We start from the raw sequence: 14,812 nt of genomic DNA, 5'->3' as shown, positions 1-14,812 counted from the left end.
TGCTCTGTGCATAGCCACTACAAGCAGTTAGTTGATTCCAATTTAATTTCCCAGCCACTTACCAATGTCCCCTCTGCCTGAGAGTCTGTCCTGATGGTCTTCTTCACTTACGCCTCCATCATAATAAATATTTGTTTATAATCCTGACAGGAGGTTGAGAGACTGCACTGCATAGGCTTAAGACCACCTTGGGGCCAATTCCTCAGCTATTTGGGCTAAAATGCAGGTTGAAAGTGTACGTGCTGTCGCTCAACTATTCTATCAGCTGAAAGAGGTTACCTTGGAGCCATTTTACACTCTAATGGAGCCATCTCTAATGGTTTACACAGTCTCTCTCTCTCTCCATTCATCTATTTCTGCTAGTGGGGCTGCTTATGGGTACAGTTTTTTAAAAGGAGTTTATTCGTAAAGTATGGTTTATTAAAAACAATGATTTCACTTCCTGCTTAATGTCATCACTTCTGGCCCTGACAGCACAATGATGTCACTTTCAATTTCCTGCTTAATGACATCACTTTCTGCTTAATGACTTCACTTTTGGGGGTCCTGACAGGTTGCTGTACCCAAATAGGGGGGCCCCAGTGCAAAAAAGGTTGGGAACCACTGGTCTAGCGGATAGCACAGGGTCCTGCTCTGATTTACAGGGTCAGCAACTTAATGGGAGGGGGAAGAATTTGTAGGTGTATCTGCTGCTATCACTGCAGGCTAAGGAAAGCAGGCAGAGCAGAACACAGAACCTAGCAGTGCCTCCCCCTGCCCCCCCCAGCTGCAAACCAGGATCTCATACATCAGACTACAGCCACCTGGGAGCTTTAGCCAATACACACCCACACTTGTGCACATATAGCACCTACCAAATACAGTAGCTCTGCTCTTAGGAGATGATTCCAACTCTCACAACCGAAAGTTGAGACACACTTGGGTACTATAGGAGCCGACTATATCTGTACCTCAAGATACACTGCCATCTACTGGATGCTCAAGCAGCAAACTCCTCTCAGGAGGGACAAGGCATAAGTAAAAGCACATTTTTCACATTTCTATACCACCCTTCCTCCAGGGAGCTCAAGACTGTGTGCATGGTTCTTTACCTCCATTTATCCTCAAAACAACCCTGAAAGGTAGGTTAGGCTGAAAGAAAGTGACTGGCCCTCAAACCACTACACCATCCTGGCTCTAATAATGTTAGCATATTGATCTACCAAGGATTTAGGTAGTCTGCATACTTTGCAGTTTGTTGTGTATTTCTACCTTCTGTAACATGGATACTAGTCCACCTTAAGAGACTGTTTGTAAGGTTTAAAACTGATAGCCGTGTACTTATTGGGAAAAACACTGTGTAAATATGCTTGTGTTAAGCTTAAAAACACTGGTTCCCAACCTAGGAGTTGGGACCCCCCCAAGGGGGGGTCATGAACTGATTTTCAGGGGGTCGCAGAGAACTCAGCAGAGCTCTGAAAGGCAGAGCTTAAGAACTTGGTTGGTGAGAACATGAGGTGGGAGAGAGAGAACACAGTGAGAGCTCAAGAGTTAGTGGTTGTTCTTGCAGTGATCATTTGTGATCATTTGGTGCTGAGAATGCTTTCTTTACTATCTTTACAAAAGATATCAACCTCCCTGCACCTGCTGGCGCCCCTTTGCAAACTGGTCCTTTCCCAACTGGCAGTTGGGAACAGTGGGAATTTCTGGCTAGGGAAGAGGCTTCCCTATTAAACTGCCACTTCCTCAATGCTCCTGGCTGTGGGGAAAACTAGCCTTGCTTGCATTCATCATGCTGTGTGTGCGTATGGTGAAGTTTCTCTCTCTGAGTGGGCATGTGGCACCTTCCCTGTGCATGCCTAAGGTGAGTCTCAGCATGTGAGGAAGAGAAAATCCTGATCAGGATGAAGAGGGGGTATGAACTTGGAGCAGGGAAGTAAAGAGGTGAGAGACTGCAGGCATAAACATTACCTGCAGCTGGAGATCTGGGTCTTGGAGTTAAAATATTTGGGGGGGGGGGGGGAGGACAGGAAAAGGCCCCAGAGTGAAGCTCTGAAAGATTAAAGTATTGAAAGATGGTGGTAGTGACAGGTCAAGGAGAGAGGGTTTTTGAGAGCAAGCCACAGGCTATTGCTAGACCTCCATTCCAACTCTTTCCCTTTTCCCTGTGTGCCCCTCACCCTGGCTATCCACCTAATTTTCATTCTATTCGCACAGCCTTACACTCCCAACCTGAAATTAATTTGTGTATTTATTGCTGTAGTGTCTTTTTCACTACATCCCCTCCCCATCCCTGCCGCTTTGTCTTTCTGCCTGCCTCATTCTGCATGACATTGTGTGTGTGCCTGCGACAAAGTGTTTTGCTTGCCACTGATTGCTGGTATCCGTTGGCAAAAGAAGTGTCAGGATGAGCCTCCACTCCCCAGCTGAGCCTCCACTGCCTAGCTGCAGGCAATTTCATTCAAGCTGCGCCTCCCCTCGCCTCCCCTCTTCATTTGCAGTATTGAGACATACTAACGCACATTTGTGAACAGCTGAAAACTAGCCATCTCTAATGGTTTACACAGTCTCTCTCTCTCTCTCTCCATTCATCTATTTCTGCTAGTGGGGCTGCTTATGGGTACAGTTTTTTAAAAGGAGTTTATTCGTAAAGTATGGTTTATTAAAAACAATGATTTCACTTCCTGCTTAATGTCATCACTTCTGGCCCTGACAGCACAATGATGTCACTTTCAATTTCCTGCTTAATGACATCACTTTCTGCTTAATGACTTCACTTTTGGGGGTCCTGACAGGTTGCTGTACCCAAATAGGGGGGCCCCAGTGCAAAAAAGGTTGGGAACCACTGGTCTAGCGGATAGCACAGGGTCCTGCTCTGATTTACAGGGTCAGCAACTTAATGGGAGGGGGAAGAATTTGTAGATATATCTGCTGCTATCACTGCAGGCTAAGGAAAGCAGGCAGAGCAGAACACAGAACCTAGCAGTCCTTGTTTATAACCCCATTGCAATTACCTAGGAACAATCAAACACTATAGCCCTCTGAATTGCCGGTGTACATGGACTAAGTGGGCAAGGAGTCAGCATAGAAACAGTTTATTAAAAATCTCAAAAATAAGGGATTTAAACAAGATGGGGGGGGGAACGAAAATGAGAACTCCAAAAGTAAGAAAATAGGCAAAACAAATAGGGTAAAAACAGGGCATTCACATAGCAGCCACATAGCAGTTTTATGGGAGAACAGAAGCAGTAGTCTGCATGAATCGTGTGCATTAATGCAAGTATTATGAATGGTATGGGTACAAGTCCAAATTCCTGCACAACATACCAATTATGTGGAAGAAACTTCCTTTTGAAGCCATAAAGGTGGGCAGGATGATCTGCACAAGCCTGCATGCTAATTTAATACCTGTAAATTGCCAAATCTATACCAGTTGCTCTGCACATCAGGGCAGGCCCCAGTCCATCTCACTCGGGTTTAGCTGTGGCAAGTCTTCTTCTGGGCCCGTAAGTCAGGCCAAATCTTCAGCAATTCTTCAGGCCCATAGTGATGCACAACCACCAGCTCAGAGAATGTGCACTTCTCATACTCAATTTTATGGATGTTGAAGAGACCCCAACGACTGTCTGTCGCACGAATGCCTAACTCCTGCAGGCAGAGCCCCATGAAGGCATCTTCAATGTGGATGACCTTCATGGTTTGAGCTACCTGCAAGATCTTTTTGACCAGATCTCCAGAAAGCACATACCCGGGACCTGCACAGTAGGGTGGGTAGGTGTCATTGGGATACACTTCCTTTGGTACATACCATTTGTTTCCCTTGTCGTGTTCTGACACTACGTTCAATTTGACGTACCCTGTCATGTAATTTTTCTTAGGGGGTAGATGGGGCTGCAGCAGCTGAGACATCAAATAGTCCACATTGAGAAATATGTCACTGTCTGCCTTCATCACATAGGTGGCACTGGGACAGAACTTGCTTATCCATTCCATGCCCATCAGAGTCTTCAGGGTAAGGTTGTAATAGGTATCAATGAAATCTTGCTGGATAATGTCTCTGTAGAGGGCACTCTCCTCTTCCAAATGCTTCTGAACTGGGGAGCCAAATATTGGGTGGACACCAGTCAGAAAAAGGCGGAGTATGGAAATGCCAGGGACTAAATTCTCATTGCCCCATGTCTGCCGAATGGCATGCCGTTTGGCAACATCTTTAGGTTCAGTTATCACCAACAAGACTAAGAAAGGTGTCCTTTCCAGACATTTATTTGGTTCATTGAGATGGAATGTATAATTGCTTGGATAGACAACTCCTAAGGAATACCAACTGGTCACTAGTTGCACATCAAGATCCCCTGGGTTACCTGGGCTGCTCTGTGGTTTCATGAGCTGTTTCAGTGGCAAAGTTCCAGAAGCCTCTCTTCGAGTCTTTACAAGAAGTAGAACTAGAAAGGTCAAACAGAGGGTGTAGAGCATCACAGTGGACAAAGATGGAAGGTGAAACATCTTCATGGCACTTTCAAATCTAGAGATGTAAGCAGTTTGAGAGATAGTGGCCTACTCTGTCCTTTTCAAAAATCTGCAAAAGAGAAGCCTAGTGAAAGTGTGTGTGTGTGTGTGTGTGTGTGTGTGTGTGAGGATATCCTATCTCCCTTGCTTCTGGGGAGCTCCAAGCATCATGCACACTACAAACTTACTTCAAAACTCAGTCCAGCAATTGCTCATACACACAAGTCTGGGCTCAGGTCAAGGTAAAGAGACCAAAGTTACTTTCAGGTGTGTTCGCAGTATCTTTCTTCTCACCTCTGTTATTTGTTCCTGAAAGAAAAAGATGCACTTTCAGGGACTCAATAGCTCAGTCTAAGGTTTGGAGACTTAGCTGATCATAAGCAAATTATGATTTATTAACGTAGGCATTTTATTTATTAACAGATTAACCTTAATATTAACATAGACCAACGCCATAGGCATTTTACAGTAGGAAAAATACCATAAACTGCTCTGATGGGGGGGGGGGTAAAGCGGGAGATAAACTGAAGTAATTGTTATTCTGATGAGCCATCCCTGTGGCTCCTGCAGAGACAGATCAAAACTTCTTAAACAAATCTCCAATGCAAAAACACGGGCATAGCAGACTTCCTTTGCACCAGCATCCTTGTGCTATGTTCAAGGAGTTTAACAGAGACTCACAGAGTTCAAAGCAATTTTGGACATAGGTGTGTCACCCAGGGACTTACCCTGGGCAGTGATCCACAGTGGGGAAAAGAGGAGGACAAAGGAGGGCGAGCTGAAGGAGGGGGAGCCCAGCCCCAGCCTCAGGGGAATACCCTGGGAGGACAAGGAACCAGCCAGAGAGGGTAAGGCTCCTGGGCCATCACTACAGCCAGCCTACTCACCCATTGGATGGGGCAGGGGCCTCCCCAGAAACATGGCAGCCCAGGTGCAGGCAGGGCAAGGCCTGCAGGAGGAGGACTTGAGATCTCACCAGATCTCAGGCCCAGGCAGGCCCAGGAAGAGGAGGGGCTAGAAGGGCTGCCCAGGAGGATAAGAGGAGGCCAGGCAGCCAAAGGGGGAGGAAGCACCTTCCTGAGCTCCAGGAGGGAGGAGGTAGAGAAGGCAAAAGAGAGGAGGAAAGCCAGGCCTCTGGCAGCCTGGAGGCAGACACAGCCGGGAAGCAGCCACAGGCCGGTCAAGGCCAGGGACTACGGCTCAGAGAGGGGAGAGTCTCCCCAGCGCTATGGGAGAACCCCAACAGCAGAGGACCCCAGGAGCACATCTAGGCTGACCCCACTTACCGGAAGGGAGGACTATTCCCCATCTGGCCGGACCAGGAACCTTGACACCGCTAGGCTAGAAACGACCTGGGCGAGAAGGAGAGGAGAACGCAATCCCGACCCCTGTCGTTCTAAGGAGACTGCCCTGGCGTACGGACCTTCCAGCGGGGAGTACAACGTGCCCAGCACAACTCCTGGTGAGGATTGCTGGAGAGAGGACCCATGGGGTAACTGGCCCCCTTTTCGGGGATTGTTATGGAGGTTAACTGACACTCCATTGTGAGGAAACAGGGCCCCTCAGATGAATGTAAAAAACGCAACCAAATTAAAAAAGGTCAATAAACCCCTTTTTGCAGCTCCCTGTTCTTCGCGCCGGCCAGGGAGAGATTGGGCAGGCCTGGACTGCACAGTAGACACAGCATCCCTTAACTCCGCCCCCAAGATGGACATCACAATGGTGAATGCGGGCAGCGGTCTTTCGGACCCCACAATGGTTACGTTGGTGGTTCAACCAATAACAGGCGCAGGCTGAGGGACAGCAGAGGATGCTGGCCGCATTAGCTGACCAATAGGTCACGATCTTACAACAGATGGCCGCCATGATGATTCATGAACGATCGTTCATGGATTCATGAAACATCCATGAACAGCCTCCCAACAGACAGAGGGAGCTGAAATTTGGTTAAAAGCAAATAAGAAAGGAATTCTTAAAAGAAATCCTGTTTTTACAATAAGAGTTTGGTTTGGATTAAATATATAAATTACACCACTATACATCCAAAGGTAACAAGTCACATATGGGATCACAGCATGGAATAGAAAGGACTCAGCTCAGCTTAAACAAAGGTTGGCAGAGAGCCCCATGGTGTCTGGTAGAAAGAATGTGGAGAGATAAACAGGTGGCTCCTTGCAACATGCCAAGGCGATCTAAGTTAAGAATGCCAAGAAATAAGTACAAGGACATGCCAGAAGGCCAGTTCTGAATAAAAATGAGGTTACAGTGCTCTCTACTGGTACTTGAAAACAAAGTTTTCTATATAAATGTATGGTGTTGCCTTATTTGAAACCTGTAACTTGAAGCTCACCAATCAAATGTCTGTAAGGCTATCTCTAGCCAACCCAGAGTAAAGCCCCATCTATGATGTCAAACTCCAGCCAATGAAAAGTGTGAAACTCCTCAAACAAAGGACCAAAAATGAAATACGTATAAGGGACAGGCTCAGATTGGAAAAATTGCTCTCACTGCTTTGGACTGGAGTCCCTTGAGACGCCCATTGCTGGCAACGAAATAAAGCTTGCAGACGATCACCACTCTTGCCTACTGACTTTGCTTTTGAACCTTGCAACACACTAACTAAAGGTACTTGGTTATCAGAAAATGCATGGAGATGACTAAAGAAACCTGAGAAACGAGAGTAAAGCACCAGAGCCCTCTGAATCTTTAGGATCCCCAGGTGGAAATAATGTTAAGGTCCTTTTAGGTGTCTTTTGAACTTTGAAGCCACTTAAAGCCCAATTCTATCCAATTTTCTAGCACCAATGCAGCCCTGAGATAAGGGGACATTCCCTTACTTTGAAGAGGCCTCTGTGACTGCTTGCCTACTGCAGGATGCCATGCACGCCACTTTGGCATGGCTGCATAAGCACTGGAAAGTTGGATAGGATAGGGCCCATAGTCTACTATCAAGAGCCTGCTGATATGGAACTTTCTTACTTTTCTGGGGAGAGACCAATCGTGTAAACTGCTGATCGTTGCTTTTAACAGAGACAGCATAAAGATCTTGAAAGAAGCCCCACTCCGAGGATTCTCCCTGACCTGAAAGACAAAGTGAATGCTGTTGTATGAGCCAAATCCAGTTGAGTAGCTAGCGGAGGGTGGGGGCAGTCTGCCCCCGGTATCACCGGGGTGTAACACCACAAATGCCCCAACATCACTAACATCGCGAAGGTTAAGAGTAACCCCATCATGCTATATACCGTTGGATGCAGGATTTCCAGTGGAATGCAATGTAAAAAGCCAAATTGAAATGGCTGAGAGGAATCCAATGACACCAGAATGGTTCCTATCCAATGAAAGCAGCCCCCCCAAAAACACCCAAGAAGGAAGTCCCTCCCTCCAAGCAGACGAATGTATTGAGCCCTATGGAAAGCGAAAGTAAGCCACATGGTTGTGTTTACTCACAAGTAGGCAAAAGTGCCTTGGCTGGTCAAGTCAGGTAAAGAGGAATGCAAGGCTAGCTGCATGGTCCCAGTCTGATGAAAGTGGAGCTCAACAAATGCTCCAGAAGGCAGCAGCCCCCCCCCCCAAGAATAAACCAGAGGCTTGATCTGGTAAGGTGGGCATGGGGGAGGGCTGAAAATCTCACTGCTTTATTTGTTGGGGGGTGTTATTGCAAGCAGCAACCCCCCACCCCCCAAGAATAAACCAGAGGCTTGAGCTGGTAAGGTCAAGGGCGCTGCGGAGGGCTGAAAATCTCACTGCTTTATCTGTGTGTGGGGGGGGGGTTTAAGACCTGGGGGGTCCTGCAAAAGGTCACGCAGGGCTCCCCGCACCCCTGCCAGGCCGCTGCAGGGACTGGTGAGTGCATCCCAGTCCCTGCAGCCCCCTTAGCAACGTGATCCTGGAGATTGTGTTGCTGCCTCCCCCCACCCCTGCAAGAACTTACTGTGGTTCGAACTCTCCCTGAGAGTTTGAAAACCACTGCAGTAAGTGTTTGTGGAGAAGGACAGAAAGAAGCAAATCAATTGCAATGAAAAGTGGAAGTGTTTGTTTTTTGCTTTCTACAGCCTGTTGGAGAGTCATGGAGGCCTCCAGAAGGGGTTGCAGGCTCCTTAGACCCTCCAAAGAGCCATAGAGACCAAGTGAGCAAAGTTTTTAAAAACTCTGGTAGCAATGCAATTGTGGTGATCAGATTGCAGCAATTGCTGTCACCCTGCCCCTTAAGGGGGGGGGGGCGTTATACACCTCTGTTTGGTAACCTCTGCTTTTAACCATTGTACAGTGTGATCCAAACGTCCCATCTCCCCCATATAGATTGCTCAAATTTTTGATTGATACAAATATTACTGTATCAATCTCATATGAAGAGGACAAAAATTAAATGAAACATGGTTGTTGGTGAGATTTATTCCTGTCAATACACCTGTAATCAGAAAACACAATAATCAGCAGTGATTGCTAATTATTTCTGTAATCCATGGGGGTTAATGAAACTTTTGGATCATTCTGTATAGAAGAGAGAATCTTGGCAGGGGCAGCTCAACATGGAAGGGTTTTAAAAGCTGCCACTGCCAAAATTCCCTTTTCTATGCAATGGCTAAATGTATAGGCCAGCATTTCTCAGTGTCTGTACCCTGCTGTACCAGTTGGAAACACCACCGAAAGTAGTGATGTCATCGCCAATTACTATTGGATTGGGAGGCCAGACACATTGCCACAAACACCAGTAAGAATCTCAGAATGGTGGGGGGAGCTTTTCTGAGAATACAAAAAGCACACACTGGAGCTCTGCCCGCTGAGCCGAGCCTCTCACTGCTTGTCGCATTGTGTTGCGCATACCACCAACACCATCTCGAGCACCACCAGTGGTACGAGTACCACTGGGTGAGAAACATTGGCATAGGCCATTGCTTCCCAACCTGGGGGTCGTGAGCCTATTTACAAGGGTTTGTGGAGAGCTTGGGGCTGCCATCTTGTACAGCTGGGCACCACCATCTTGGGAACTTCTTTTGGACAACCATTGAACAACCATCTGCTGCCATCTTGAAAGGCAGGGCTTAAGAACATGTAGGAGAAACACCATGAAAGCCTGAGTATTAGTGGTTGTTCTTGGAGTGATGCTTTCTTGATGAAAGATATCATCTTCCCTGTGCCTGCTGGGGCCCCTTTGCAGACTCGCCTTGCAAAACTTAGCAGTTGCAAGCAGTGGGAATTTCTGGATAAGGGCTTTCCTATTAAACTGCCACTTCCTCAATACTTCTGGCTGTGGAAGAAACTAGCCTTGCCTTGGGTTCATCTTAGGGTGTGTGTATGCGCCCATATGGTGGAAACTCTTCCTAGTGTTATGCAGGATCGAAAGAGACTACTGACACCAAGCTAAGTTTAAGGCTTTTTATTAGGAGGAATGGAACCTGAACCAAACAAATCAAAATGACCTTGTTCCAAATTCCCCGAGGGCCTGGGGCAGGCAGGCAGGCAGACTTGAGGCAAGCCAGGCAAAGGCTGGGTGGTTGTTCCCTTCTCTGGTTCTCAGAGCCTCTCCCAGGGGCTCCTTCCAGCAGCTTTCTCCTCAGAACTCTGGTTTCAGCTCCACTCTGCAGCTTGGTCTCTCCCAGCTTCTCTTCCTGGAGGTCTCTGCAGCATGCTCTTCCAGCTCCTTCTCTGCAAATGTTCCCCAAAGCTCCTCACAGCAGCTCTGTGGCTTGGTCTCTTGTCCTGCAGAGCTGGGTCTGCGCTGGTGCAGCCCCTTTTATAGCCTCAGTGGCTCTGCACACAGCAGCCTCTACCTTTCCTCCAGTGGTACTGCAGCCTTCTCTCCTGCAGCAGTTTTCCATTTGGTCCTCCAACTCTCAAGGGCTTGTTACAAGGTACTCAGCAAGCGAGCCTATTGGCTCAGACAAACTCAGACTGTCTATTGGCTCATGAGAGGCACAGGCTCCAATCCTCTCAGGCCAACTTACAGCAGTCAACTGAGCCCAAGTTCCGCACATATCACTAGTCTCTTTCCAAGTGGGCATTTTGTGCCTTCCCTGTGTATGCCTAGTTGAGTCAGCATACCAGGAAGAGGAACATAAATACTCTGAAGATGCTCCAAAATTTGGCTTTACCACCTTGATCAGCAATGGCATAGAGAGGTCACAGTGCATTCTGTAGTGACTCAATCTCTGTACTAATATAACTTAGAGACAAAGCTTTCAGAACATTCCAGAAAGGTTGGAGTTCTTCTGACTCTCAAAAAGTATGATTAAAAACCATCACTTGTTTAATGTCTTGGCTTCCAGCCTGCCAGCACAATGACATCACTTCCCATTTCCTGCCTGATATCACTTCCTGCTTAATCCCATCACTTCTTCCCCTTGGTCTTAAGATAATCCAAACAGGCTGCCATACCTAAAAGGGGATCCCAGTGCAAAAAAAGGTTGAGAACCAGTTTTAGAAATTGACCAGAAAGGTCAAACTGTAGTTTCATTTCAGGCATGAGAATGGCCATTTGCCATTAGCTGCCAGGAAAGCACCAGATGTCCTGATCCAACAACTTCCTTTCCTCTTAAGCAAGGACTGCCAAGGAATCCTGTTCTCTCTATAAATTGCTGGTTAATTTTAAGCAGAGACCAAACAGAACTACTCTGGAGACCATTCAAACCAGAGATTGTTAGGGCTGCAACTTTTGCTCAGTAGCTTAGATGCAAGCCTCAAAGGGGCCTAATGTCAGCTTAACCGGCATTAGCAGAGGAAGAGGCGACTAAACAGCCACCGGGTAGATGGGGCTCGTCAGCCTGGGAAGGCAGCTCAACTGAGAGAAGGAAAACTCTGATCCTAAACCTCCACTGCCTTGTGGCTACATCCAGTTATGGAAAAGGCTTCAGGAGTCAACCTTGAGGCAAAATCAGGAGCCGGAGTCCGAGGCAGTTCATGGCTGAACACAGTCATGTTCTGGCAACTCGTGCGACGCCGCTGGAACCAACCGTATTGGCTTCTGCCTTTCCATTGGACCATTTCAGTGACGTGGAGAGGGGGAATTTGCTGCATGGGTAACAGCCTATCCTCCATACCTACTTTACCCAGGCTTCGCATACTGGAGAGGACACTGTTCCAGAGCCACCATTCAGAGCGCGATACCATAGTCTTCCGAGACTAAAGGATGCCAACAGTTAAGTAGCAAGAAATCAGAACCCAGATTTTCCCCAGGAGCAGATATAATACAGGTATTATCCTGTAGGAGAATCCTCTCCGACTGAACAGCTTGTGGTGCTTCCATGAGTGGACCATCCATCTGGCAAGATGAGGCTCATTGTGTTCAGAGCTGCTGCATAAGTCTATTTACAAAAATACAGAGCAAATCGACCCCACTTGCGATTGAATAAATTGTGCCAGAGCACAGGCAACCATTGTCCAGGAATAAAGTATCATTTAAGCATTTATTTTAAAGTAAAAAGCAAGAGTCCATTTTGGTGTATTTAAACTTTAAAAAAAAAATTGGTTGCATGTAGGGAAAGACCCCTGAGATTTTAAACAAGGAATTGAATAAAAGACACACATGCAATCCTGCAGCTGCATTGAGCTACAAGCCAATCCCTCATGCATCAAGTGTTCGAATCTTTCAAGGGACTTGCAGCATAGCCTTAGCACTTAGGAACACGTCAAAGGCAAGAATCTGGATCCCTCTTAGGAGCAAAGTGCTCAAAAGCTGGTTCAGGCTAGGAGACAAGAGAGCTTGACTGGGGCTCTTCTACAAAGAGGTACATTATGCAAGAACAAATTGGAGGTTCTGTCATTCATCAAGTTCTAGATAATTTAAAAGAACCTTGTCCAGCACATCAATGCAGGTAGCTAAACAAGAGCTCACTGTCCCCTACTCCTGCACTAGAAAATGTACATGAGGTTTTCCGCCTTGGGCAAATTGTTCCTTGAAAGATGCAGTGAAATTTTAGAACAAACCTCTTGACCCAGCAAGCAGTGGGACTGTTTTACAGCTTTCCTTAAGCACATCTTGCTGGTTATATGAAGCTCCAACCACACAGCAGTGCTTTCCAAAAGGGACAACACCTGTCCAGGGTCAAAATCAGAAGACAAATGCTTGATGAATGTACTGGAGAGCTATTACAGACAAGACAGGCCCTTTTCAAAAAAGAAGTTTTTGTTCCAAGTGGGGCGAGAAGGGAAAAAGATCAAATCCAAAAAGGTCAAATTTAACACCAAATCCTTGTGAAAAGACTTCCTATAGCAGAAAGTAGAACCCAAATAAGGTAATTTATTCTGCTAAATTAAGCTTGTGCCTGAGGTTCTGTTCGGACAGAGTTCTAGCCAGAAGGGACTGCAGTTTCACACAAGTCTTGTTACTCTGCAGTAAAAGAATAGGGGAGACAATGAAGCAACCCAAAAATAACACTTCATCATTTGGCAAAAGGAAAGTAATCAATGCAATGACAAATCTAACACAATGATTAAGAGCAGCTTCATGGTTTTTTCCTTCTTCCAAGTTGAAAAATATACTGTTTTAGAAAAAAGCCTCACTCTTATAAAAAACCCCATTCTGAGTTTTAATTTAAGGCCCCCCAAAATACTACAGTCAATATCATTAGCAGACACCAAATAACAAATGGTGGCATTTGCAAGTTAGGTGTTTTAGGCTGTGAAGACTCTTCCTTTAAAAGGGACTCAGAATTTTGTAAAGCTGAAAGATTGGCTTGTGCTTTTTAGTTCGACAGCCACAAGACTGCTCAAAGGATGCATACAGTTTTAAGAATTCACAACAGCAATCAACCCCTGAGGATCTGGCAGAAACATGCTCTGAGTGTACAGAGTGATGATTAAAACACACTGTGCCATAACTAGTAAGATATTGTCAAGGATTAAATACAAAAGTTAATAGGTCTTCATATTAACAATATGGACTCAAATACTGAAACAAAGTTAATTGGCTCTTGGCCAGTCCATCTTCAGGCACTGCTGTTTAGAGCATCAGTAACAGGAGGGATGAAGTATATAATAGCTAATCGAAGTATCAAAAGCTCCATGCATATGAAGTTCTCTTTAAAGTACACTTCGACAAGTGCATGTATAACATATTTGCAACTATCAGGTTTACTCTAGATTAGGACTGCACTTCAGTTAATCACAGTTGACCTGGTTCTGCGCACAGTTTTGTGTAACATTCTTTCTCTGCCCATATTTTGTTTAAGCGAAACAAATGAAAAAAAGGCAACAAAGCAGGAAGAAATTGAATGAAAAAGGACAAAGCCAAATTAACAAGCAACCATAAGAACATAAAATTCTGGAAATAAATAACATATTTTATGAACATTATGTACAAATACACAAAAAAGCAACTTTTGTGCAAAGGAAATAGATATCTCTCAGCACTTTACATGTACATTATTTACATCCTCCAGAATGAGAGAGAAGAAGAGGTTTGACTCTTTCACAGCTTCAAACCAAAAGGGCTGGGTGCTTTTTCTTGGTATGTAATAGTACTTTCTCCCACTCAGTGGAAAGGAATCAGATGTGTCAGGCCAAGAACGTACAGCTGCCATTTGTTATTCTAGATTTGCTCACCTTTGCCTCATCTTGCAGGAAAGAGCAAAGGGATACTTTCTATTCAATAACAGATATTGGACAGGCTTGTACTACAGCAGATCTTTTCAAGTTACATCCTGCTTCTTGCAATATATCGTAAATGCTACAGATACCATTTTAAAAAGCAGCAAGTGATCAGGGCATCATTCGTTTGCTATTACCAAAAAAGCTAAGCTCACCCCTTTTAGAACATCCATGAAAGGTTAGATACTACACTCAATTATATTATTTTCCTGATAGAATGTAGGATCCAAGTTAGCTACAATTCTTTTCTTCCCCCTCTTCAAGCCCTCCATTAGTAAAACAGAAGGGTAAGTGTATAAAAAGCAAGACCAAGCTGAGGGCAGAAGAAATTAAGGAATACCTGGCAGCATAAGGCAACGGTAAACCTGGCTCAGTCTGGGTCATGCAAGAAAATGGCTTCATTTCCAGGTTTCTTGGCCAGCACAATCTTATTACCCTTTATCCACCTGCACCAAAAGGCACAAAAGGAGCCAGCACCAAGCAAGTGCAATCCCCCTCCCTCCCCACAGTCAGCCCGTCTCATTTATTTGGATTTTTCTCCTGGAACATGTGACAGAAGGGACAAAAAAGAAACAAGTGCAAAATACAGTTATACGATCACAGGCTACACAGATCAGGAACAGAACCAAAAAATGAAACAAAAGTGCAAGATGGATTGCCAGGGAAAGGCTGAAGTGGAACCAGCAGTCTTCAGCCAACAGACAGGTTCCGAACAGTCTTTGGACATAGAGAGAAAAGTCAT

At 45.7% G+C, this 14,812-nt stretch overlaps 1 protein-coding gene across 1 annotated transcript; it reads right to left on the bottom strand.

The window, feature by feature from the left end:
* Positions 1-3,456: 3,456 nt before the first annotated feature.
* On the bottom strand, positions 3,457-4,488 carry LOC136638653 (beta-1,3-galactosyltransferase 2-like). The gene is made up of 2 exons (XM_066612687.1): positions 4,341-4,488; positions 3,457-4,310 (listed from the first exon to the last, which is right to left on the bottom strand). The coding sequence occupies exons 1-2, from the start codon at positions 4,486-4,488 to the stop codon at positions 3,457-3,459; spliced, it is 1,002 nt and encodes a 333-aa protein (XP_066468784.1).
* Positions 4,489-14,812: the final 10,324 nt, after the last annotated feature.

The sequence above is a fragment of the Tiliqua scincoides genome, chromosome 2 (assembly GCF_035046505.1).
Source record: "Tiliqua scincoides isolate rTilSci1 chromosome 2, rTilSci1.hap2, whole genome shotgun sequence".
Lineage (NCBI taxonomy): Eukaryota > Metazoa > Chordata > Lepidosauria > Squamata > Scincidae > Tiliqua > Tiliqua scincoides.
The sequence above is the reverse complement of the archived record's forward strand: the minus strand, read 5'-3'. Positions and strand labels throughout refer to the sequence as shown.

What these genes read in the sequence shown, in the direction of transcription:
- LOC136638653 (XM_066612687.1), bottom strand. Translation starts at nt 4,488, where the DNA reads ATGAAGATGTTTCACCTTCCATCTTTGTCCACTGTGATGCTCTACACC. An exon ending in GAAACCACAGAGCAGCCCAG is followed by an intron (nt 4,311 to 4,340) that starts GTAACCCAGGGG and finishes ATGTGCAACTAG; the next exon opens with TGACCAGTTGGTATTCCTTA.